Genomic DNA, 27,935 nt, shown 5'->3' with positions numbered 1-27,935 from the left:
CTGTTTTGTTTGGAGGAGGATTGTGGAGAAGGTTAAGTAAGTAGAAAAGCTTAAGCTGTTCATTTCAGTCCTTAACCTAGAACCAGCAAGTAATCTGAATATTGTATAAAATCCTTAACAGAACTTCAGCATCCTTGCTGTAATATAATTTAATTCCCAATTGCCATACACAAAGTTTTTAAGGACTGCTGAAATTGAAATTTCCAAATTATTGTCTGTAAAACATTAGCATATTCTAAGAAAATGTTCTCAACTCAACCAGGCAACCAGACTCTTAGATCCATTTCTCTCAATGATTAAAGAGTAATTAATTATTAAAGAGTAAGCAAGATTATGGTAAGAGGAAAGAGTACTATAGTAAGCCAATCCAGTAATGCTTAGTATGATTATGGCAAGGAAAATTATTTGTCCTTCATTGAAATACAATTTGCCAGTCTAGATGATGTCTGGCAAGGTTGGTTGGAGAATTAAGGAAGCAAAACCATTTTTTTTCAAATTTCTCTAAAATCTAATTTCTACAGAATCTGCAAAGATGGCTCCAGAATCATCAATTTCTGCCCCAAAAGAACACTATGGGGACTTTTCATTAAACAATCACAGTTTAAAGGTTGCCAGTTCCAAAGTTTCTTTACTTGTATTTCTAATATATGAAACTTGTGATCCCTTCAAAACTGTCTTACTCTAAACGTTGAATCTCATTTTATTGTGAAAAGAAATGCTAGCTGTGTTTGTTTTTCCTGAACTATGCAATACTACAATTCTAATCTCAAACTAAGCTCTGAACTAAAGCAGTTTTTTTTTAAAAAATCTGAATTGAAGTGAGCTCTTTTCAAAGTAACAAAATGACCCCTGAACGGAATCTTATGGCCAGTATGCACAACAGTTGTAGGAATGGTGAAGGAGAGCCATGCTTAGTCCCATCAGGCAGACAGAGGCATGGCAGAATTATAAAACATTCATTGCTGCCCCAAGGGAAAGAGAAATGCAGGTGTAGATCAGTGGTGGGATTCATTTTTTTTTTTACTACCGGTTCTGTGGGCGTGGCTTTGTGAGCATGGCAGGGGAAGGATACTGCAAAATTCCCATTCCTGTCAGAACTGACTGAATACCACCTCTGGTGTAGATCCTATTTTTAGAGTACGGATGGAAAATCTTATTTTCAAGCTCACAATTTTCATCCGGGGAGAGGGGGCGGTCTAGAAATCTAATAAATAAATAAATCTTTAAAAAAGCTTCTCCACCTTACAAGTTTAAGATTAAGCTAAGACATATTATGTTCAGGTACTCCTCAACTTACAGCCACAATTGAGCCCAACATTTCTGTTGCTAAGTGTAACATTTGTTGAGTTTTGCCCCATTTTACGACTTTTCTTGCCAAAGTTGTTAAATGAATCCAACTTTCCCATCAACTTTGCTTGTCAGAAGATTGCAAAAGGTAATCACATGACCCTGGGACACTGCAACTGTCATAAATACAAGCGGCTTAATTTTGACCACATGACCATAGGGATGCTGCAATGGTCATGTGAAAAATGATCATGCTGTCTCTTTTCAGTGCTGTTGTAACTTCATATGGTCACTAAATGAACTGTTGTAAATCAAGGACTAACCTGTATTGTAACCAGCCATGTGAATTTCTCTACCTGTTCACTGCTTTGGGGGGAATCAAGTCTCAGCCAGTCTAGGCCAGCATATGCAGATAGAACAAAGTAATAGTAATGTCGAGCCTCGGACTGGGGCTCAACATCAATATTGAGAATAGAACTGTAGGAGTATGTGTTTTAGAAGATTATAGTCTATCACTAGACTAGCCACAGAGTTTTGATTCAATGTTGATGCACATATCACCTTTCTGCCTCCCCTTTTTTCCTGTCTCTTCCTTTTCTCAACAAAGGACATACTGTAAATATTTTCATAGGCCAGAGTGGAAAATACTTGCCATCTCATAATGCTCAGTATCACCCACAATCCTGCTTGCTGACCAATGGGGAGTATAGAAATCTGCATCCAACCATTGCTTTATCTGATCCTCATCCTTGCCTCACTGTTTGCCACAAGAGGCAAATAACAAAATAGAGCTGGAGGGGATTGTGGAGCTCTTCTACTCCAAACTGCTTGGTTAAACAGGAAAGCCTGTACCATTCCAGGCAAATGGCTGTCCAATCTCTTCTTAAAAACCGCCACAAGTTCTGGAGGCAAGCCACTGGTTAATTGTTATGTCAGGAAATTTCTCATTTCTAAGTTGAATCTCTCCTTGATAGGTTTCCATCTTCTCGTCCTGCCCTCAGGTGCTTTGGAGAAGCCCAGTGAACAGGTAATAAGGCACAATGATGTGTTCACTTTAGCAATTTAATAATCAAGACGAAACGTTAGCAAGATCCCCCGAATCTTTCTCCAACTTGCCATTTAGTTGTACAACTAAAGGCAAGCTCAGCAGAGTTGCAACCCATCTAAAATTAACCCATGATGTCATAACTAAGAATGGGAGTTGTGGATCATCACAGCTCCCCAAATTTTAACTTAGGTGTAGAAGAACATCCTAAGGAGCAAAAGAACCTGTTATCTGGGTTCCCCTTCAGAAATTACAGCTGGGGCTCTTACCTCTACCGCTTATCTTGAGGAAATAATGCTGTGCCAACAGCATTAAAATGGGATCCACACATCATGAAAATCAAGGCTGACAAAATAAGATTGTAGGTTCCACCATCAAGTGCATGGCCAATGATGCTAGCCTCATAAAAACAAATCATGCATTACTTTGTAAATCTTTATCAAGAGAAATATGTATATATTTCTTTTCATTAAAAGTGCTTGAGCCAAGTTTTCCGTTTTCAACCTTTTTTTTTTCATGATTTCACCGAAACATCTTGACTATCTGTTGTGCAGCTTTGTTATTGCTATTATCAAGCATAAGATTACACCTTCCTATTTGGATTATTCTGGAAAAGGACCATTAAATTCAAAGGGGCAATTTGTATGGAAACACCATCAGGCTTAAATGCTAATCTTTTTCACAATCTATTCTTTTTCATTCACAGATCAGGATATAATACTTAGAACTATAAATTAGGTGTCTCAGTTGGAACCAGATTAATTTATTATTTATTAAATCTCAAGTGTCAATTATCAATTTGTATTTCACAACTATTTTTATGAAAATCACATCTCAAAATTTTTATTTTGGGGGCACCATTCACTATACAGTCGATCTGAATTCTGATCACATGATCATGGGGATGCTGCAAAGGTCACCTGTATTTCTGCAATATAGAAATTAAGAGATTTCTTGCTATTTTCTAGTGACTTATCAATTAGACATTACAGCTTATTTGTAAGGCATATTTAAATTAATGTAACAATTATATAGAGAAAACAAGACCTTTTTTTGCTATTGTTTAATCAGATTTGAAATTTGCAAATTAGAAAAACATTTATAGGTAAGTTAAAAACACCTTTAAAACATAGCAGTATGCTACATAATTGTAGCATCTCCAAGACAAAACTAGAAATAAGTAATTATTAAAATATCACATCACAGTGTAAACTAGCACAGTGGTATCTTAAATTACCATACATCAAGACCTAATTGTATGGATCTGTTCAAAAATAACTTTTTAAAAATATAGAGAGATTGGAATAATAAAAATGAAATCCATGGATAAGGTCTTTATATTTTTAATTGGGGAAGGCAATTTGAAGAAATACTGCAACTATCCACTTCTGAAGCATATTTTCCTCTTAAAAAGCAGATACTGGAGGGGAAAAATACATAACTCTCTCCACATTCAACTAAGAAAAGTCCCTTTAATGTGTATCCAAATGTGAACTGACTTCCACATTCATATTTTTTCAATGACTAACATTTATATTAACTTTAGTGACTGTGTTATGCCCATGGTGTTGCTGGTTTCCATTCAGTACCTGTAGAATATTTTTGCAGCGCTAGCAAACATATTTGAGGTTTGGTTTCAATAGTATTTTTATATACTATTGTACCTTTTTGCCATTGTTAAGATCATAGGTAGGAGAAAACGAGACAGAATCAATAATCATGGAAAGCAAAAGGACATGAAATTATATATAGCAGGACAAAACTGAAAAGAAAAACAAATGTAGTGAAACAGTTCTCTTACAAAACCTTATGAGTTTGGATGCAATTATGATATGCACTGTTCTAAACAATGTTTGAGACTTCTGCCATAGAGGAACAGATTTTACAAGTATGCGCAATGGAAACAGAAAAGCCAAGGTAAGTGGAACTGCCCATCAAATTACTATAGTGAACTAGACAATGATCCCAGGGACTCAACTTGAATCAATGCCAACGAAAAAAATATTTTAAAAAAGAAAGAAGAAAACTGGTGTGACAATAAGATTGTAACCTGTTAAAGACAAAGGGCAATACAAGTTTCCAGTATTTTCAAGTTGGCCCAGAATGGAAATTACATACTATAGAAAAATAATTATTACAATTATTACAAATATCCAGGTTTATGAAAATTTGCACACCCAGAACTTCCATGTTTGCTACTCTACGTCCCAGGCCTTTTAGATTGGTTTCCTAGAGGTTTTCAGGACACATAGGAATTTCTGTGGGAAGATACAAACATATTTCATAATTGAACTTTGGCTAAAATAAAATGTTTTACCTTGCAAAATTCTCTTAATTTTTTCCTTTCACAGCAGGTGGTTCTAATGTGTGTGTAGAACAACACTGGGTGAATCAGTATCCATAGTGATCTTTTTCTAAAGTCAAGGGTTAGATATTTTTCTGCATTGGAGTCTTCTAACTGAAAGACCTTGTTGAGGCGAAAATGTTATTTCCGTCTAACATCCTCTAACAAAGTCATGTTGTTAATTCTTAATTGCAAAATGGGCCCTTTTTTGTAATGTTTTGGGTTTGTGGGTTTGAAGAAGTTTGCATCCCAGAGTCCTTTTGTTTCTGCTCTGTATTTTCAAAAACTGCACTGCTGAATTTCAGCCATTATGCCACAAAATTTGATGGTAGAACCTCAAGGAACTAAGGGGAGATTTTCATAGGCTGGCCCCCAGTTTATATGAAACACTTTATGCTATTGTTAAGGTTGAGCATTTAAATTACTCAGAAGTAGCATGTTTGTGCAAATGAAGTACCTCTGTTGGAAGTACTGTATATAGTACTAAAGCAGCCACATAGCTTCCTTGAGGATCCCAGTGGATGTGCTTTGTCTGTCTCCCTCCCTCCCTTCTCTATGGAAACAACTAGAGACAGCTTTCAAAGCAGCTCTGTGAACTTTGTAAAGGACACAGCTCCTCTGATGCACCAGCAAAAGGTGTTCCATAATAACTAATATGTTCTGTAGTAGTCTGAAAAAAAAAGGAATTTCCCTTGTAAGCAAGGATAAAAGCTCAAATACAGGTAGTCCTTAACGTACGATCACAATTGAGCACAATTGAAATTTATGTTGCTATGCGAGACATTGAGTTTTGCTCCATTTTACAATTTTTCTTGCCACAATGGTTAAGTGAATCATTGCAGTTGTTAATTTAGTAATCCAGTTAAGTGAATCTGGTTTCCCCATTGATCTGGCTTGTCAGAAAGTTGCAAAATGGGATCACATGACCCCAGGACACTGCAACGGTCATAAATATGAACTGGTTGCCAAGCATCCGAATTTTGATCATGTGACCATATGGATGCTGCAACTGTCATAAGTGTGAAAAACAGTCATAAGTCGCTTTTTTAAGTGCCGTAATCTCGATCAGTCACTAAACAAACTGTTGTATGTTGAGGACAACCTGTATTTAAGTTCTCAAATAATAAATAATGAAAGATAAATATCTTTTGGAAAAATAACCAGTACCTTTCAAGGAACTTGCCAGTATCAGATTTCTAAAAGTTGTCAAAGCTTACAAAATCTTAGTTTTATCAATTTCATAAGCAGCTGAGAGCGCTTACTGTGAGGCATGTCAAGTTCACTTTATTTACAGAGATGGTATTCAACTGGTGTCTAAGAAGTAGCATTTGTTGAAACATCATTGGACAAGGCTGTAGATAGGGAAAACTAGTCTTCAGTAAATAGGAGCTACCTCTACTGATGTTGACATTTTTTGTACAGATATACCATTGCAGAGAATGCACCAAAATATATTTATATTTTCATCTGAATAGCCAGAGATACCTTTAATATAATGTTAAGTGAACAACTGGGCAGCCATGTTTAACCTTTATAGAAAGTAGTTATAGCAAGGTATCACTGCAGGCTATATTATCCAGCTTCATTGCATGTGGCCAACATAGCTTCTTCCTGATGCTCATACAGCAGAGGTGAATTGCTCCCGGTTCGGCCCGGTTCATTCAAACCGATAGTGGAATTTAGGCCTGGGTTGCAGAACCGGCAGCGACCCAGGCCTGCCACATCCCCGAACCTGTTTCCTCGCCACCGCTGGGCCGCTGCCATTTTGGTTTTTAGTGACTGTGCGCAAAGAACAATTTACATTGAACAGCATGCATGTTGCGCACGGGTTGCAAACTGGTTGTAAAACCGGCAGCAACCCACCTGTCATACAGTGCAGATTTCTGCATAAAGAAGACTTCATATATTCAATTGGAGCTTCCATTATATATCTGAATTTGAGTGGGGGGGGGGGGAGAGAGAAGTAATTTGGCACAAATAAAACCATCATAAACCTGTTTGCATGTTGCCCATCATGTTCTGCAATAAACTAAAAGAGTGTTTGTCCTTACATCAGGAGATACAGTAAGCCTATTTCTCCTAATGATAATGTTTATTTTCACCAACATGAAAGCCCTTTTTAATATTCAGTTACCTACTCTCCAAATGAAAGCTCGATTTGCTAGGGAAATTATTAACTCGCCTCATTTGTTTCCTCCCACAAGACACATCTGTCTGTAGTTCTCTCTAGAAGGAAGATTTCAGAACAGAATGAACAACCCAAACAAGAAATATAGTCTACTCTTATTTGTCATTGAAAAACAGATTGGAAGATCGAATTTACGATAACTTGACATTTCTGCTGAAATGTGTCTATCATTCCTTTCCAAGGTTTCCGACAATAGCCAGGATCTATTTCTCTCTGCCTGGGAGAATATTCATTAAATATTTGGACATGTGGCATATAACATTTAGGTTTTAAAACAAAATAGGAATGAAAAATCAGCTTATTTTAATAATAACCAAATGTCATTTCTCATTTCTTACCATAGGTCCCTTTTCTGTGTATTTTAAAGATAACATCTTTTCCATTCAGTAAAAAATATAACAGACAAGCAAGCAAATGAAAGTTATAGCCCTTTAGCACAGCATTTCTTTACCAATGGTAAATTTGCATCAGAAAGCAATAATTTATCAATTCCCTTAATATATTTTTAAGGTAAAATTATGAAACAAAAGAATTGGTTGGGAAAGTTTTATCAAATATTACACTATGGTCCCCATATATTACATCCCGCTTTAATTTTTTTCTAAACCACAGGTATTCTGGTGTTACAGAGTTTATGGTGTTCAGCTAGACAGTACCAATTTAACAATTTCACTTTTTGTTTAATATAAACTGAATTATAACCATAAGATAAAGTGGCCATCTTAAGCACCTTTTTCACACTAAATCTATATCTGATCCATCTTTACTAGTGCCCCCCTGTGAAATGATTTCTATAGCATTAGAAGGAGAATTGTTATTGGAAGGTTGCAGCTTTAATAGGAATTCTGTGCACATTTTGTGAAGGTTGCTGCAAAGCTTACTCATCCTAAAGAACAAATTTAAATTAAAACTTTTGGCTCTAGAAAGGATGACTTTTCATATTTTTTTTAAAAAGTTTTCAGAGGGCTTTCTTTTAACCACTGTTTTTAATCAGAGACACCAACTATGATTTAGCATTAGCAATGCTTTCCATTCTCTACTGTACAAACCTGATATACTAAGAAAACCCTCCAGATAGTGAGGTGCTTATTGCAGTTCCTTCTTCTTTTCACTTCAGGCAGTGGGGTTTTCTGCTTCCATTTCTCGTTTTGTCCCTCAGAATCCAAAGCTTACTTTTGAATTATATTTTAAATATATTATACTAAACATGAAAATACTATTTAGAAACATTACTTTTCAGTAGATAGAGGGTTTAAGGCAATGCAAGATTTTTTCCTTCTGGTATTCCAGATTGACACAACGGTTTCCCACCCCCATAATGCCTAGGGATTTACAATGTACATTCAGCATAGGGGCACGCCGATGACATACGCTATTGGTCCTGAGTGCCCACTGAAATAATTGTAATATTTCCATATAAGGCGTGATCCATAGGAACATGGCACGGGAGTGGTTAATTAGCTTTGCTTTCATCTTACTAGTATATTCCCTAGAGACATAGCATTCTTTTCTAACCATCTTTTCAGACAAATACAACCCCCTTTTAAAAGGTGCTATAAATGGTCTTGAAAATATAAAATATAGCATCTATAGCATCTGTAATCATTGTTTTGTTGCTGTATTTCTGGATGTGATGTCTCTTCTTTGATTGAAGCTATTTGCCACAGAATAACTATTATGTCCTGTAATTCTTTTTTCTTTTCCTTCTGCTTGCTGTTTGGACCATGAAGACTGGATGCTTTCTTGCTCTTTATTTCCTTTTTGAGTTCTTGTAACTGGAAACATCAGCACTAAAATGCAGGCAATATGGAGGGAGAAATACCAGGAACTAAGCAAAGAGACAGAAATAAAGAGTTTTGATCATTATATGATAATGTTTCAACACTTCTATATTTAGCTACTTGTCCAAAAACCAGCAGTACAATGCTCTGTGTATATGTGTGTGTGTGTGTTTGTAAATATATGAGATTATTTGGCTATCTCAGATTGTAGAAAATAAATAGCTTATTATCCTCCCCTGTCAGTTTTCTCATACTAGGAAAGCCTGGCCATTTTCTACTGCCAGAAACACCATCGTGTGGTTAAAATATATAAATGGACCAGTGGGAAAATATGTGGCTGAGATGACTGAATTTGCTGACTGGAAACTCTTTATAGACTTTTTGAAAGAACATATTCCTCTAGAATATGTTCTTTTTTCTGTTTTTCCAGTGTCTTCCGCTACCATGATGAACAAAACATTTTCTTTGTTTGTGCATTCTATGTTAATTTCCTAAATCTCAATCAGGCACCAAACATCACATAACATTCTAGCCAGATGAAATTTAAAAATGGATTACAGTATTGCTTTTTCAACTGTCAGCACATGTAAATAACTTTCCATTTAAAGTGGTGTTTTTAAAAAGGATAAAGGATCAGCTTACCTGTAAAATACATAGGAGGGTTTTATAGAGAGCAGTACAAATGGCACAACTGTGTAACTTATTGCTATTTGAGTTGTGATCCATGTCATGATATCATAACATAATTTAATGGCTGGAGAATCAAGAAAATAATTTCTAATGTTCTTTCTAATCTAAAGTTAAAGAGAGAGATGTTTAATTAGTAAATAAACATTTTATAGAACAGGTAATATCTATATAAATCTTAGAAAAAGCTATATCTAAAGGCAGCTAAATAAAAAGAATAGACATTTCTTCAATTGGTTACTTGAGAGACAGACACACTTTTTGTAAATTTCAATACAGACCTGATAGATCCTTCGTGTACAATATGAGGATGAAAACATAATTAATCTTGAGATTTTATACTTCTCTGAAATCTGTGCTGCGTTTTCAGCTCAAAAAAAAATATATCCCCTTTTAAATATGGGGTTTGAGAACTAATACTTAAGAAAAACAATTTCTTAAACAAGTATGCTTAAAGTATGCGTTACCATTTGTAGATGGGTTTTTTAAAATAAAATAATGCAGAAACAAAATAAAACAGACAGACCTATAAACACCTATGAAAAGTAGAAACTTGGATGAAAGTATAAAAAATTTGGTTGGGAAACGGTTTATTTATTATTAACTATATTTGCAAACAGTCCCTTCTCTATCATTATGCCTGCCCTGTGGAATAGCATAGCCTTCAAAATCCAGATAATCCCTATTTTACTGGTCTATGTATAAGACATTAAATATCTTTTTTTTTTTTTGCCCTGAGGCATGAACTCATTAAGGAATTAATCAGATAGATGTGTGAAGTGCTTTAGGCACAAAGTGTGGTTAGTTCATTTGATATCGTTGTTTAACTTGATGTTAATTGCTAGAGTTACATCTGGGACAGCCATATGAATTGAATCTATAAATAATCAAATACAGGTAGTCCTCAACTTACAACAGTTCATTTAGGGACAATTCAAAGTTATAACAGCATTGAAAAAAGTGACTTTTGAACTGTTTTTCACACTTACGTACTTTGTAGCATCCTTATATGATCAAAATCCAGGTGCTTGGCAATTGACTCATACTTATGACCGCTACTATGTCTCAAGATCATGTTATAAACTTTTGCAACATTTTGACAAGTAAAGTAATACGAAAGCCAGATTCACTTAACAATTGTATTACTAACTTTTCAACTGCAGTGATTCACTTAACAACTATAGCAAGAAAGGTCATAAAATAGGGCAAAACTCACTTAACAAATATCTCAAACAGAAATTTTGGGCTTAATTGTGGTCATAGGTCCAGGACTATCTGTAATGCCATTTGATTATAGAAACCACCCCAATGAGGCCGTCGAAATGATGTCCCGGTGCTTGGAGGCCGTACGGGTCTGGATGGGTGACAACCGACTCAAACTCAACCCCTCCAAGACGGAGTGGCTGTGGCTTCCGGCTCCCCGGTTCAACCAGTTGCTTCCATCTCTGGCCATCGGGGGCGAGCAACTGGCCCCCATGGAGCGGGCGCGCAATTTGGGCGTCCTCCTGGATGCCCGGCTGTCCATGGATGACCATGTAACAGCCGTGGCAAGGGGGGCGTTCCACCAGGTTCGCCTGGTGCGCCAATTGCGCCTCTTATTGGACCGGGATGCCTTACGCACAGTCACCCATGCACTGGTGACGTCTCGCCTGGACTACTGCAATGCTCTCTACATGGGGCTTCCCTTGAGATGCACTCGGAGACTGCAGTTGGTCCAGAATGCGGCCGCGCGGGTGATTATGGGGAGGACTAGGTACTCCCATGTAACACCTCTCCTGCGCGAGCTGCACTGGCTTCCTGTGGTCTACCGGGTGCGTTTCAAGGTTTTGATTACGATCTTCAAAGCGCTCCATGGCACAGGACCTAGTTACCTGCGGGATCGCATCCAATCCGCTCACACAGAGAGGGACTTCTCCGGGTGCCGTCCGCTAAACAGTGTCGGGGGGCGACACCCAGGAGCAGGGCCTTCTCTGTGATGGGCCCAGCCCTGTGGAATGACCTCCCCCTTGACATCAGGATTACTTCCGATCTCCGCTCCTTCCGTGTAAAGCTCAAGACCCACCTTTTTCAATTATCTGGCCTGGCTCAACCATAGTTTATCCTTTCCTCCTGACAGTCCTTTTTAAATTTGTAATTTTATTATGGGGTATTTTTAATGGTTAATTTTATTATTATTATTGTGATATATGTAATTGTTACCTCCTCCGTGTCCGTGTCCGTGTATGTATATGTATGTGTATATATGCATGTGTATGCTTATATGTATTTATGTATGTTTTTATTGTACGCCGCCCCGAGTCCCTTGTGGAGAGGGAGCAGCTAACAAATTAAATTATTATTTATTATTATTATTATTATTATTATTATTATTATTATTATTATTATTATTATTATTATTATTATTATTATTATTATTAATTATTATTATTATTAATTATTAATTATTATTATTATTAATTATTATTAATAATAATTATTAATTATTATTATTAATAATTATTATTAATTATTATTATTATTATTATTATTATTATTATATGGCTGTCCCAGATGCAATTTAATGATTTTCAAAAGTCTTGTTATTACAAAGCAATTGTTTTTATAAAGAACTAATCTAAAAATTTAAAAATAAACACTACGTTTTGAATTCATACATCTAATTCAAAAAAAGAGCACAACTACACTTTAACTGATATATAAGGGATACTTACTGTTCGTGCTGCAAGTGTCATTAATACCCCTGTTAAGAAAGTTAAATAATATCCAGGATATACCCCATGCCAAATGGCTGATAAGATAAAGGTTTGTATTGTTGGACTGAAAGAAGCTCGTTCATAACATACTCTGAAAGTGCAAAAATATAAAGCATTATGTTGAAAGGTAAGAAGTGCATTTTTGCAATACCAAGGCCTGCCAGAAATAACATTAAAAAAATCCTTGAAAGTTCCAAGCAGCATGCAAGACAATCAATCTTACCAAATTTACAAATTATTATGAAAACAGACCGAGTTATCATTCAGGTTATAAAATCACTTTTAAGAAGTGATTTTTCTATAAATTAAAAGTTATTGGAAATATTTAAAGTTAACTAGACAATCCATGCCCCAATGTGTCATCTTTTCAGAAATATTTGCTCACCTAAACAGAGAAACAGAATGACTACAGGTGGGCAAAAAAGCATTGGGAGTGGAATGACTTCCTGCCAGCTTCCCCATTGAGTTTCTTTGTGAGAAGCTAACAAGGAGCATTAGAAATCTTCCTTCTTTCCTTCCTCCCTCCCTCCCTCCCTCCAATTCCAGCCCTCTTCTCCATTTACTGTGCTTGTGGGAAGCTTGCAGGGAGAAAGTCAGTGTGGAGGCTATCAAAAACTTGCAAGTCCAAGGCCAAAAGGAAGTGGAGTGGGGTGGGGCTGGCAGCAAAGGAGGGTGCAGAAGTGTGGGGCAGGAATGGTATTTGATGTGAGCAAAAGGTACTGCATGGTTTGGAAAGTATGTGTGGGTATATGCAGACATGCTGCTTGAAGGTGGGGGCTTGGGAATGGTGTTGCTTAATAGGTGTTGCACAGATCTGGGGAAACACAGAGGGGAGAGGGGACGGAGTAGGAACAGTGCATGGGAATGCTCAAGAGGTGCAACACAGCTTCCATCTCCTATTTTGGACACATTCTGTAAGATGGCCCATCTGAGGTGCCTTGGTTCAGAAATAGATGTTCTATCATGCACTGTTTTGCCCAGTTAAAGCAAATAATAACAATAACTATTATTATTATTATTATTATTATTATTATTATTATTATTATTATTATTATTATTATTATTATCGACGAGAAGGAACATGAAAAAATCGCAAAATACCAGGACCTAAAAATTGAAATTCAACTATTATGGCACAAACCAGCAGTGGTAATTCCAGTGGTAATCGGCACACTGGGTGCTATTCCAAAAGCACTGCAATTACATTTAAAACAGTTAAAACTTGACAAAATCACCATCAGTCAAATGCAAAAAGCTGCACTGCTTGGATCTGCACGTATATTACGAAAATACATTACGACGTCCTAGGCCCCTGGGTGGGGCCCGACTAGTAATCAATGCCAAATCCGGCGAAACAACTGGCCGCTGTGATACAATTGTATAATAATAATATATACTACTAAGAGAATAACAATTGGTAGTAAACTATATCACCATGAGTAAATAATATCCTAGATCCGTGATGGCGAACTTATGGCACGCGTGCCCAGGTGGCATGTGGAGCCATTTGTCAGGGCCCGCACGGCGTTGCCCTGTCAGCTGGCCAGCGCGCACCTTCAGTTGAGGCCATTTCTTTGCAAAAAAATAACAACCCTATGAGCAAACTGAAAGTGACTTCCAGTTTGTCCGTAGGGCTGTTTTTCATCCTCCAGAGCCTTCAGGGGCCTTCCAGAGGCTTCCCTGAAGACTCCGGAGGGCAAAAAACGACCCTGCGAGCAAACCAGAAGTCACTTTCAGTTTGCTCATAAGGTTGGTTTTTTTGCAAAAAATGGCCTCAAAAGGCAGCTCTGGAGGACGAAAAACAGCCCTACGAGCCACCCGGAAGTGACTTCTGGTTTGCTCGTAGGGTCGTTTTTTGCCCTCTGGAGCCTTCAGGGAAGCCGCCTGAAGGCTCTGGAGGACGAAAAATGGCCCTACGGACAAACCGGAAGTCACTTCTGGTTTGCTCATAGGGTCGTTTTTTGCCCTCCAGGGCCTTCAGGGAAGCCTTCTGAAGGCCCCTGAAGACTCCATAGGGCTAAAACCAACCCTATGAGCCAACCGGAAGTCCCTTTCTGAATTTCCAGTTTGCCCATAGGGCCGGTTTTTCATGCTCTGGAGCCTTCAGGGAAGCTCCGGAAGGCCTCCAGGGGGGAGGGCAGAGGGGGCTGTTTTCACCATCCCCAAGACCCTATAAAGCCTCTGGAGCCTGGGGAGGGTGAAAAAAGCATGCCAAAAATGGGGAGCGCTGGTAATGAGCATAGCATTATCAGTGTATTATTGTACACAATAATCCCCAAATCTTCGGGACAGCTTCATAATACTGAATTATCAGTAAGACAATAATATATAAATTTCTAAGAGTAATTTTGATTACAATGGGGTGTACATCAATCAATCAATCAATGTACCTTTTGAGCCAAAGTGCTGTCTGTATATTCCAGTTATCAAGAAACATCTTGAAACTTGTTGAAAACTGTAACATGAATAGAAGATTATATTATTTCAGCAAATATAATAATAATTTAATTAATAAATAAATATTTCAGGGTCTTTGGCAGCCACCTTAAATCAGTTTTTTAAAACAATATTCTTATAGAGTATTCTTTAGCAAGATTTACTAATATGAAAAGGACTTGGTAACAAGAAATTCAGCAACTGGACATTTCCCATTTTAAATCAAGTTCCAATTTATTATGGCAGAGAATTTTTTTAAGTTATTTCTTTCTAACAATTTTCCAGCATTTCAGGGAGGATGCCGTAATAATAGAGATGGTTATCTCTATAGCTATCTACATAGCTTTGTTTTATATCTTTATCAGGCTATGAATCAAACATGTATTGCATTCTTTCCAATAACATTCAAATAGTATGTTGTATACTCTATATAATATAGTTTGTAATTATAGATAGTATGTTAGGTCTGAAATCTTGCCTAGTGTAGAAAAGTGAAATATTGCAGTATTACAATATTATAATAAATAAAGGCTAGAGGTGGTGACTGGTGGTAGGACACGATCTTGACCATTAATAAGTGAATGTATTTATGTTCAGTGGTTTCATACCAGACTAATAAATCAAATAAATATTTTCAAGAGGCTATGGGCGTTTTAGTTTTTAAATTTTTTGTTTATAAATAACTTCTATCTTCACAAGGTATTGAAATCTTTAAAAAAAGAAAATGAACCACACGTTATTTTGAAAGTGCACTTATGAAGTACATAATCTGATTTCTATGCGATTTTGCTTTTATGAGGTTCTGTTGTTGTAAAGGGCAAATTTGTATTTTCAAGTCATAATTCTGGTGAAAACACTGATTATACAGGTCTTCTGATAAGTCTTTATATTAATCATAACATCTGTCTCCAACAGATTAGAAGCAGCTTGTCATAGGGAAGGCGTTTCTTGTCTCCTACAAAAACAATAACAGTGTGCACATATAGTAAAGGGAGAATTTTCTTTTCTCCATTAGTTTCAGTAAACATATGGTGCTTGCTTATATTCTTGCTGAGCAAGTGAAATTCAAAACCAGAGAGAATTGGCCCTACATTTTTTTTTAAAAAAAGAAAACAAAGCAAAATGTAGTCAGTTTTAATGTGCCAGAAAACTTTTGTTGGAACAGGTTAATGCAACTATGCCTTCATACAGAGATGTTCTATATATAAATGTTACTCATTCTATCCATAAGATAAAAGAAAAGGAAGAAAAGTCAACTTCCTCTACTGGAGTAGAAAAATAAGAAGTGTTACTTGTATTATTTATTACTATTTGTACACAACCCAGAGTCCCTCTGTGAGGAGAATGGGTAGTACTTAAGGGAGGGAGGGAGGAAGGGAAGGAAGGAGGGAGGGAAGGATGGATGGATTGATGACAAGGAGGTATAATGACCTCCTGGCCTTTTTTTTTTAATACAGGTAATCCTCGACTTATGATCACAGTTGAGCTTAAAATGTAAATGTAAAAGAATATAAAAGAGCTGAATTGGCTCAAACCAAAGGCCTATCTATCTCTATTTTAATAGTGTCCAGGTGCTTATGAGAAACCAGTAACACTACTTTAATACAATAAGATCCTTCTGCTTTTATTTTCTAGCACCTGTATTAAGAGACATATTAAGACTCCCATATGGGAGTGGAAATAATACAGGTAGTCATTGACTTAGGATCATAATTAAAAAATTTAAGTGAGACAATTGTTAAATGAATTCTGACCCATTTTCTTCCCACAGTTGTTAAGTGAATCATTGCAGTTGTTAAGTTAGTAACATGGTTGTTAAATGAATCTGACTTCCCCATTGACTTTGCTTGTCAGGTCACAAAAAATGATCACATGACCCCAAGGATACTGCAACCGTCATAAATATGAGTCAGTTGGCAAGCATCTGAGTTTTGTTCACATGAACATGGGGATGCTACAATGGTAACTGTGACAAATGGTCATGTCACTTTTTTCAGTGCTATTGTAATTTAAACAGTCACTAAACGAACTGTTGTACATCAAGGACTACCTGTACGTCATTGCAATAAGGATAATGAAATTCTTACTCCTATTAAGCTCAATTCATCAGGATAACAAATTAAAACGAAGTAGAAAATTTGGAAAGTTTTGAACTAACCTCTATATGCAGAATTCGTAGATTTGAAATCAAATCCCAGTGTGGGACTCCATTTTTATCGTAACCTCTAAAGCCAAATCCAGCTGCATTATTAATTGCTTCTGCTGCAAGGAAAAGTAAGGAATTGTAGAAAGGTATAAAAATATTATAAATGGTAACACAAATTATGAAAAAGTACATTTCAAATTGAATGTTTTAAAAACAATATAACTGTTTCTTTTCTAAATCTGAAGCCAGATTCGAATCCACACTTACATATTTTATAGGCTTCTCAATATAGTCTGGATGTTGGCAATGTTTCATAGTAAAAATAAATTGTGAAACTATTAAAGGAATTCTTTTCTTGGAAGTTACGATAATTGAAGGTGTTAAATCATATAATTCACATGACCACTGGATTTTTAAAAAGAGAAAATACTCTTTAAATTTTTAAATAGATAATCATCAATGTTATCCAATAGTAGAATCGTGTAGTTTCTTGTTTATTTTTACGTTTTCTATGTTTTTGTATCAAATTAAAATACAGATAACTGAGAAAAACAGGAGGATCATTATTACTACCAGTGTTGAAATTAAGTATGATCCATTATAGCCTCTGACTCATTTGCCATTCCACAAACTGGATTTAAATTTTAAAAATGGATTTCAAAGTCACATATAAATAATTTCCTACAGTCTATTTAAAGACATATAAATTAGGATTATCAAAACAATTTGGCATAAATGTAAATTTAAACTAAATAAATACAACTTTTAATATTTCATTAACAGTTAATAATTGGGTTATACCTAGATTAAGATGGAAATCGTCATTTCCATCAAAGGCTCCCAATCAAAATAAAGAATGAATGATATTTGCATCATGAGCAATCTTTCCTAAGACATTCTCCTTAGCTACCACACTATCACAAATCATACTTTTTATGTTTAAATCTGAGCTCAAAATACTGAATAAAACACTTTATTCGCCTTTAAAAAATTAGTGCTTCTAAAAGAATTCCTTTGAACATAGTTCTTCCTTGGCCCACAAGAGGGCACTCTATTAAACATATTATTTCAGCAATCTGTTATAAAACTTGTAAAAGAAACACTCTCCCCCTCCCTTCCCCCCCAAACCTCTTACCCAAAGTCCATGCAAAATAATACTTCGGCCTGGCAGCCATTAGTGACAGGTATAGGTAGATAATCTTTGTAGGAAAAGATGCTGTTGCTCTGAATTGGTCATCAATGTTGTATTCTACAGGGAAAGTTTTGCTAACAGTCATATGAAATAATAAGGATAGTCCACACACTACAAGTTTCTGCGCCACAGCTATCTGAAACATGCAAGATATAAGACATTGTGAGCATCTTTTATACAGAAACCTTTTAAATTGAATTATTTATGACTGATTTAATATATAAAGTATATTGCTCTTGCATGATTAAATAGACTTTCAGGGGTGGGGAACAATGGCCCTTTTTTGACTTGTGGGCTTCAACTCGGAGAATTCCTGAGCCAGCCATGTCTACCATGTTGGCTCAGGATTTCTGGGAGTTGAAGTCCACAAGTCATAAAAGGGCCATCGTTTCCCACCTCTGCTTTAAACCCTACCTCTCCAATACCAAATTAAGACAGGGAGGGTGGATTACTTGGCTAAAAAGAAAAGAACATCTATTGACTTGCAAGAGTGTCAAAAGAAAGAGAACAGGAGAAACTGAGGAATCCAAGGCCTGATGCTTCTAAAAACATGGCACTCAACTTGTGTGCTGATAGAAATAATATAGCTTCCTTAGCTCTCTTCTAGATAAGCATATATGTAAAAACCTTGGCTACCCAAAAAATTGGAAATAAACATAATTTTTAACATCCTAACTAACATGATTAATGGAAGGCTTGTTTGTTTGGGTTTTATTATTATTATTACTATTATTTTAGTCTTAATGTAGGAGTCTGTTTTTAAAGGCCATTTTGGATTTCTTGTACATATTAGGGAGGCATAGAACTCACCTATTCGGGAATGGGGCATTCTGCTATTGAGCTGTTTAGTTTTGCATATTCCTTAATCATATCATAAACCAAACAGCTATGTGACACGCAACCAGAGATTATATTCTTCAATCTTTTTCAAGACTATTTTATATCTTTAAAAAAGTTCTGAGCTACCCATGTGATATGAAAATATTTTATAGCCCGCTACATATAAGCAATAGATAATTATTTTAACACATGTAATTTGGAATTATGTGACCACTAAGCAATGCCAGCGGGCGGCGCCCAGGAGTAGGGCCTTCTCTGTGATGGGCCCGACCCTCTGGAATGACCTCCCCCCCCGACATTAGAACTACCACCGATCTCCGCTCCTTCCGCAAGAAACTCAAGACCCACCTGTTCCAATTAGCAGGCCTGGCCCAATCGTAGTTTTAATCTTCAATCCTCCTGGCCGGTATTTTAAATTTCTGGGGGTAGATTTTTTAAGCTGTTTTTTAATTTTTACTATTATGGTACAGACTCTATATTTAATTTGTTTTTAAGGGGTTTCTATTATATTTTTTATTGTGTATACGGTATTTTAGCTTCTGTCTGTACACTGCCCCGAGTCCCTTCGGGGAGAGGGGGCGGTCTATAAATTTAATAAAATAAATAAATAATAAATAAATAAATAAATTAGCATTCTATCAATATAATCACAGAATAAAATTTTAAAAACAAGAATGGCCTATACAGTACATCAATCTACATGGATGTGAAACTTGGTAAATATAGTAGTGATTTAAAAAATGTTTCTTACAACTGAATGTAAGTATGCTAAAACTAGAACTTTTACTCCAAAATGCAGGTGATGTGTAGCTTTCTGGACTTTTATTAGCATCTTGACCCTGGTTCTTTGTTGTTATTATTTTTTTATTCTTGCTACACTAATTCATTTTGCTATTGTTGATATTTCTGCATACCTATGTAGGTTGTGATCTGGTGAATTATTGTATATGATTTTTATCTCTGTCCTGTGCAAACAACATGATTCAAATTTATGCATGTCTTGTCAAAAATAAATCTCAATTGCCGAATGTTGCCAAAGCCCTGCTCACCTGCCCCCACCCTTTGACCTCTGCCTCCCAGCAATTTGCTTCCTTGCAGCAAAAAACAAACAGCCTGGTCAGCTTCAGCACAGCCTGATTTAGCATAAGCAGCTGATTGGCGGTTGGATCTGCCTCCCGAAAAACCACCAATCAGCTGTTCCAGGCTGTGGGATCATCGTCCATCATCGCCACCACCTACCGCTGCCACCACCTAATCAAGCCTCCATACACTCTGTTTTCAGCCTCCGTGCGTCCCATTTTCAGTGTCCACATGCCCCATTTTCAACCTACTCGCATCCCATTTTCAACCCATTCCAAGCGGCAGGGATAGGCGGCAATGGTTGCAGGGAACCCTGGAATGGGCCAAAAATGGGGCATGTGGAGGCCGAAAACGGGCCACACAGAGGCAGTGATAAGTGGCGACAGCGATGGGTGGCAATGGCAGTGATGGGTGGTGATGATCCCTGCAGCCTGGAGCAGCTGATCGGCCGTATTCAGGGAGGCAGATCCAGCCACCAATCAGCTGTTCGTGCTAAATCAGGCTGTGTTGAAGCTGACCAGGCTGTTTGCTGTTTGCTGCAAGGAGGCATATTGCTGGGAGGCAGAGGCAGATTTTTTTTTCTTGTTTTCGCCCCAAAAGCAAGGTGCATCTTATAGTCCGGAGTGTCTTAAAGTCCGAAAAATACGGTAGTTAAATTTTTTATCAGAGAGATGATTCAAGATTAATAATTGATCTCAGAAGATACTTTTATGAGTTAATTTATGAGAAGTCAGGATTGTGAGCCTTAATTTATGAAACAGTAACTCATAGTAACAAAATGCAAGCACATTTTAGGTAATTCCACAAAGGGATACAACGTTAAAATGAAGCAAGGTTCATGTAGGAGATAAATTTCATCAGAAGGTTGTATAGAATGTATATTTTGTCAATAGTTGTTTCGATATGTTTAACAAAGCAAAGCCATTTTTCTGTAATTCCTCCACTGTAATTTCTGATGGCATAACATCAGCCCCTCCCCCCCTCAAATTCTAAATCCACTTCAAGAAGTTCTTGCCTTTATACAAGGTTAATAGATCCACTAACTTTTGCTCAACTAAAATATTGGATCAGCAAACAGCTACAAATAATAACTATAGCAGTACAGTAAGCTAACACATGCCCATAAATCTCATACTCGCATACAATAATTTTGCAGATTACATTGTTGAATCACTATGCCAATCAATTTGTTAGAAATTTTAAATTATTATAGAAAATGTATCATTATATTTAGTATGCTGTATCATATCATAGATAAAAAACACACCTGCCTGCTCTAAAAAGACATTTGCTTCCTGGAGGAGATAATTTAGAAGAGCAACCTCATAAAGGATAAAAAGTGGTCTATAATGTTTCAATTTAAGAACAATTGTTCATAGAAAAATGCTACTTATTGATGGGAAAATAGCTCACTTTGGTAACTCTTAACTGCTGTTCCCACGAGAAACTCAGAACTGATATCCATGTATCTTTTCATTCATTGAATTTATATTCTGCTCCAGAAAAGAGAGCTCTAGATAGACTACCCCTTTAAAATATGGAAGTAGTTCACTTTCTGGTAGACTTAATAAGTCATTTTAGTTAGGATGCTGAGGGTTCCCAACCAAGAAACGGGGTTTTCTGTGGTGATCCTCCTATTGTGAAATAAGATCCCCCGGCGGCAAGACTTGAATCATCAGTAAAAGCTAACACACAGTCTAATAAGATACTCCTGACATGTGAGAATAATCCCTATCTTTAAAATGCTGCTTTGGCTGCTAGATTTCCAGACCCAATCAAAAAGGCTGGTTATTCAAGTGCTTTTAAGGCATTGCATTGGGTTGCATTTACCAGACTTAAATCTGGCCTTTTACAGAGGGTCTATTGAAATCTCCTTTGTGAGGCACATGAGATGTGGACTGGCACACACTTTCTCTGTAACAGCTCCCTTTCTGTGCAATACTCTTCCCCGAGAGACGGATTTTTCCAACACTACCAGCATTTCCCAAGCAAGTCAAGAAAGTTTGTCCCAGCATCCATTTGGCTCTTCGGATGATTTATTTATGGGCAACTGTGATCACGTTTCTGTACTGCTTACTGATGCCATTATTTTAATTGATCGTGCTGCATCTTATATTTTCATTTTGACTTTCTAGTACCCTACGCAGAACTTGGGAGGAGGGGACCCTTAAATATTGTAAAATAAATAATGTACATTTGCAGTTGGCTTGTTTTAATTGTTTTAACGTAAAAGGTCTAATCTTTTTCTTTTCTGTGTCAAGTACTGTTGTCTTTAGATTACAAAAACAAAGGGTATATACAGTATATTTAGCAACAGGACACAAGAAACCTGTTTTAGTCCCTGCTGAACTCATCCGTAGGGCCCTGGGCAAGCAGTTATTTCATTTTCTTTATAATAAGATAATAGTGATGAACATAATAATCAATGTATCAAATACTTTATTTCTGATATACCATTATTTCAACTATGTATGTCAATATTTAGTAATAAACTATTTATATGTAAAGGGTTTGTTTGTTTTTGGTCTTGTTTAATGTTGGAAGTAAATTCATGACTGTGCTATGATCTAAAGTATTGCCTAGCCCTAGTTCTAATTCATGAACCACTTAAGTTGTTAGCTCCTATCATAGGCTAAATAAATGAAGCAATAACTTGAATATTTATAGTAAAAGCAGCCATTCCCAATGTAATGCACTCTCCAAATAAGTTGACTACAATTCTCATAATACATTTTCCAAGTTTGGGATTGTAGGGGTTGTACGTTCAATAGATCTGGAGGGCAGAAAGTTGGGGAAAGGCTTTTGTACCATGTGGTATCTGCTTTACATCATTTCTTCTTTTAGAAATTAGTTAAGTGAACTGCTTACATCAGATGCCTCAATTTTGCATCTCACTGAAATCAGCTGAAATACGGTAACTAACCTTCAGCCCACTGGACTTTCACTCTAGCTCTTAATGACTGAATTAATTAAATAATGTTTTAATTAAACCATTTCAATGGTTGGTTGCCTCCTGAGAAAATGTCATTAGTTCAGTAAAATCTTCCAAGTGTAATAAAGTTCATGGTGCTTGGATTCATTAAATACTGATGATTAAACTGCAAGGAATCAAGAGCCAAAAATATTTATATGAAGCCAGAAGCAAAGGGGATTTGTTCCATAGGAACATGGGACTATAAGAGTAGCTGAAAGCTGTAAGAAGAAGAAACTTACGAAGATAGACAATAATTTCAGACAGTTGACACCAACTTTGAGCACCAACAAATGATAGCTTGTAAAAAGGTATAATAGGAGTGAGATATGAAATAAGTCACTTTAAAAGGTTGCCTAGTGTTCAATTAACATGCAATTAGCAAATAGACAATGTTATTTTAAACTTGTATCATGCACCTAAAAAAAGGAAAGGGGGCATTCATTAATTTTATGTTACAGAAATGAGATTCAAACCAAAAAAAAGGAAGCTTATTAGATTAGGCAGGACACCATTCTTTCAACTAGAGCTTCCCATTTGCTGATCCTCATGGTGCAAGACATTTAAACTTAATCTAAAAATGTCTTCATGTATTCTTTGTTTTTTAAACCAGTATGAGAATCCAGCAAAAAAAATAAAAATACCCCACCCTATTTTACACAAGCATTTTAGCAACACGAAACAGAAGTGAGACTTTTATATAACCATATAAAACTGCAAGTTGCAAAAGGAGAATGCAGAAAGTCAAGAGCCGCACCATTCAAAGGGTTTCCCCAAAGCACATAATACGCTATGAAGGACAGCCAGGTTTCTCTTAACACCATTGGGAATAGGTGAAGGGTGAAGAGCACACACAGTTTTGTTTGATGTCAGAAAGCTAAGGCGGCATAAACCACAAAATATGTTAAGCAAATAAGCAATACAATGGGAAACAAAACATACCTGTCCTGAGTAATTAAATCACATTTCAAAGTAGTGTTATTTTTATATATCCTCACTGATAGATGTGTTTATTTATTCATCATCATTTTCTAATAAGTCTTTATAGAGAGGACGTAAACATCACTAATTTATCATTATTTGTTTATATTATGAAGTAAGAATAATTTTTATATTTAAAGTCGGAACTGAGAATGATGTTCTAAAATTCCACTTTTTTGGCTTCTGTGAGTGGAAACTGGTATTTGCCAAAAAGTAAAACCAACATACCATCATCTTCACGAATCTTAATGCCGTGGATAGTCTTTGGTGCACAGCAGAGTATAGTGACATTTTGTGATTCAAAGTCCATGGGATACATTAATTACATCAATATGAAAATTATTCATGTTGTTGTTATTGTTTAAATTCTCTCTCGTTTGGGAAAGATGCAAACTCCAAATTTCTCTCCAAATGGGAGAGAAATTGCAAGTAAAAAAAAAAGCATTTAAAAATTCTCAATGTTTTATCAGAAAAATTCTTTGAATATATGAAGAAAAATAGAACCCTATGAAATAAAAAATGAAAATCCTATCTAAACTTTAAAACAGCTATAAAGAGGCCATCTTATTAAAACAACGTGCAGAAAAACAGCATCCAAAACATTTTGGCTTTTGTTGTTTTATCTATCATTATTTTGCATCCACATCTTATATTCTACTAGCCACCCTATTCTATAAGTGTTTAAGCAAAGGGTGGTTGTACCAATTAATTACATTAAAATACAATAGGGCTTCAGTTCTGCAACTGTAGAATATTACAATTCTGTGCATCCTTTATTTGGAATAAGTGCACTGGGTCATTCAGTGAATAGTTATTTAATTACAAGTAAATTTGAATGCATCAGAACATGTAAACTGCAACTTTTGGCGGGAGGAGGGAATAAATTCCTTTATCATTCAAGTCAGATACTGGAAGATTTGTGCACAGTTACCCCCATTATGCTAAAATAAACTGTTATCTGCTTCAAAATATCAATTAATTTTGATTGTAATACAGATAGTCTTCAACTTACAACCATTTAGTGACCGTTCAAAGTTAAAACGGCACTGAAATAAGTGACTTACAACCATTGCATCATCCCTATGGACACATGATCAAAATTTAGACACTTGGCAACTGATTCATATTTATGATGATTGTAGTGTCCAGGGTCACGTGATCCCCTTTTGCAATCTTCTGTTAAGCAAAGTCAATAGGGAATCCAGATTCACTTAACAACCGTGTTACTAACTTAACAAATGTAGTGATTCATTTCAATCTCCAGAAATTGTGAATGCTCCAACACTGGAAGTTTTAAAGAAGAGATTGGACAAGGATTTGTCTGAAATGGTATAGGGTTTCCTGCCTGAGCAGGGGGTTGGACTAGAAGACCTCCAAGGTCCCTTCCAACTCTTCTATTCTATTCTATTCTATTCTATTCTAAAACTCACTTAACTCACGTAATCTCACTTACCAACAGAAACTTTGGGCTCTGTTATGGTCATAAGTCAAAGACTACCTTTACTTGAATACATCATAAATAAATAATATTTTTTCACTATCTTTTCTGACTGAAACTATAACATTTAGTGGCTTCACAGAGAGCATTCCGATCAATCTATAACTGCACAAAGAACTTCTTTTACTGAACCCTTAAATGAAAATATATAGGCTAAAATGAGGTTACAATTTTTATGCCATAAGAATCTTAACATGGATTGAAGTTTTCATTCAAACTACAAATAAAATGTATGTTTGATTTTCCATTGAAATCTAAGCTAAGAATGCATTTTTATGACAATTATTAGAGAGCATTATGAAAAATAATGATGCTTGTTTTCAAATACTATAAGTATATGATAGCTCTGGGAGGATGAGAATGCATAGTAGAATTGCATTATTTTCCTTTCATTACATTTATACTTAATAGTGGTTACTAAACCAGTGTTTGCACATCACTATAAAACAACTTCTCTTCATTCTTGACTAAAAAATAATGGAAGGGGAATCACTTAATGCAGGGGTGTCCAAACTTGGCAACTTTAAGACTTGTGGACTTCAACTCACAGAATTCCCCAGCCAGCTCTGCTGGCTGGGGAATTCTGAGAGTTGAAGTCCACAAGTCTTAAAGTTGCCAAGTTTGGACACCCCCTGACTTAATGTTTCCTGATATTATTAACTGAAGTATGCAGCTTACAGAAAATAAATAGGCCGAACTAGTCTTCAGAAATGGCCAATAGTGGGTAGAAAAAAATTTGAGAGAAGGAAAAATGGGGAATGCTGGAAAGAATACATATGGACTTGAAAAGAAGTCGCACAGCACTGTGATAACCTAGAAAGGGGAGAGGGAGGAAAAAACCAAAAAGAAGGGGATGAAAGGATGCTTTTTAAAAAAACACTATATCTAAAGAAGAAGTTATACCCTTGTCTTGCAAGGAAGCATCCAAGGCTAAATCCAGAATCTTCAGCATGGCTCTTTTAAGGGAGGTGAAAGCCTCTTTTCAGAGAGGAATCCTAATGGAAGGTATATATTAAAGCAAAGCTGAGCAATGACTTCAGCTAAGAAAAACTAAGTCAAATTTATAAATACTAATTGGAGGGGAGAAAGTCACAGGAGACAAGCTTTGGATTTTGATTTAAATATAGATAGTTCCCGATTTACAATCATAATTGAGCCTGGAATTTACATAATTTATAAGTTGTGTTGATTGTTAACTGAGTCATCATGAGACTGACCAATTTTATCGTATTTCTTTATGGTGGTTATTAAGCGAATCATAGTGGTCGTTCCACAAATCCACAGTCATTAAATGAACCCAGTCTGGAGTAGCTTTTTTTTTTTTCCGGGGGCTGGAAACCAGAAGTAAACAGCACTTTCCAGGAAGAAATGTCATAAATTGTGGTCACATGATCATGGGGTGTTCTAAACGGCCTTAAATGCAGATCAGTGGCCAAGCGCCCAAAATGTGATCACGTGACCATGGGGGGGGGTTCCTTCCATCAGGACTTTGAATCCAGGTTGTTAGTTCTTCTGGACAACTTCACAAGTTCATAAGGGACTAGTCTTAATTTGAGGTCTACCTGTATATATTTAATTAAATATATGGTTAATTAAGGTTTCAGATTTCAAGAGAAATGTGTGATTTGGAGTATATAAAATATTTCAAATGACAGAAACAATTCAAGGTGTTATTCCCCCCCCCCCCGTGGGTAGCTGAAGAAGGCAGCCATCTGAACCCAGAAAAAAAAATACATAAGCACTTCAAATCACATTTCTGCCTTTGAATCTGAAATGCTCTGCAGCACTTTTAATTAATAATTAAATGAAGAACAAATAAGCAAGTCATCTATTTTATATCCAAGTGTAATTTTTAAATTAAACTCTGTAAATATGTTTTGGGTTTTGTTTTAAAATTTAGTTACAGTTCAATGGGATATCTAAGATGTCTTAGAAAGTCTTCGAAGCACTGCCAGAGGAATGAAAAGTCTACAAAGTTAAGGCAGTGCTTATTGTATGATAATCAAATACCAGCAAAGTTAGAGAAATAAAAGCAACTTGCATTGTTTTCTTTACTGATAGTTTTGATGGTAGTACCTGGGATGAGATAAACCCAAGTCCCAAGCTTTCCATAGCCCACAAGGTCCAAAATTAAGTATCTATGGAAAATGTTGACTTTTAGATGAACTCAGTGCTTGATTATTGAAGAGAGAACTATGTAATTTATGAAAATGATCCAGATACAGCTTGAGAGTTATGCCTGTGAAAAATGCAGAATGCAAACTAGACTTCCCATGCAAACATAACAGCACCATCGCAATAACAGTAGATCTTACATTTGGGGAGGGGTCTGTTTGTTCATATTTTATCTCTTCTTTCCCATTTGCTTCCGACTGTGTCAGTTGATATGATCTGCCTTCAATGAAAGTAATATAGTCTTTATAAGAGCATAATGGGCCTGCCAGGATACCCATGAAATTACAGTTGTAACTTAAATATTCCAGTAGACTTGGCATGCGTCTGTAATTCAAAGACAAGCAACTGGTGAGATTTTATCTCTATTTTAGTAACAAGAACTCTGCTACAAAATAATATTAATGCCATACAGTGATTGATTATAGATGAACTGTCTAGCTGACAGAAAACTTCATAGATAAAAAAGTTGGGGTTCAAAACTAGTTGATTAGTTGTCTATAAAGGATCCTGTACTAGTCAAAAGATCAAGCA

General features: G+C 36.1%; 1 protein-coding gene across 2 annotated transcripts in view; it reads right to left on the bottom strand.

Annotated features, from left to right (window-relative positions):
- Positions 1-3,110: 3,110 nt before the first annotated feature.
- The window catches only part of MBOAT2 (membrane bound glycerophospholipid O-acyltransferase 2), a 102,545-nt gene continuing 77,720 nt past the window's right edge, over positions 3,111-27,935 (bottom strand). Inside the window, exons 7-14 of one of the 2 annotated variants that reach the window (XR_014174407.1) lie at positions 27,545-27,728; positions 17,803-17,995; positions 16,680-16,783; positions 14,476-14,540; positions 12,044-12,176; positions 9,288-9,439; positions 6,046-8,692; positions 3,112-5,983 (exon numbers count right to left, since the gene is read on the bottom strand). Coding sequence is in view for 1 of the 2 variants with exons in the window: in XM_081941698.1 (XP_081797824.1) it covers positions 8,467-8,692; positions 9,288-9,439; positions 12,044-12,176; positions 14,476-14,540; positions 16,680-16,783; positions 17,803-17,995; positions 27,545-27,728 (1,057 nt within the window). In the remaining variant the exon portion in view is untranslated. Of the gene's footprint in view, positions 8,693-9,287; positions 9,440-12,043; positions 12,177-14,475; positions 14,541-16,679; positions 16,784-17,802; positions 17,996-27,544; positions 27,729-27,935 lie in introns of both variants that reach the window. The other variant, XM_081941698.1, reaches the window with a different exon arrangement.

Source organism: Natrix helvetica, assembly GCF_964273705.1.
Source record: "Natrix helvetica genome assembly, chromosome: 2".
NCBI classification, from domain to species: domain Eukaryota; kingdom Metazoa; phylum Chordata; class Lepidosauria; order Squamata; family Natricidae; genus Natrix; species Natrix helvetica.
This window is presented reverse-complemented; position numbering and strand designations above follow the sequence as displayed.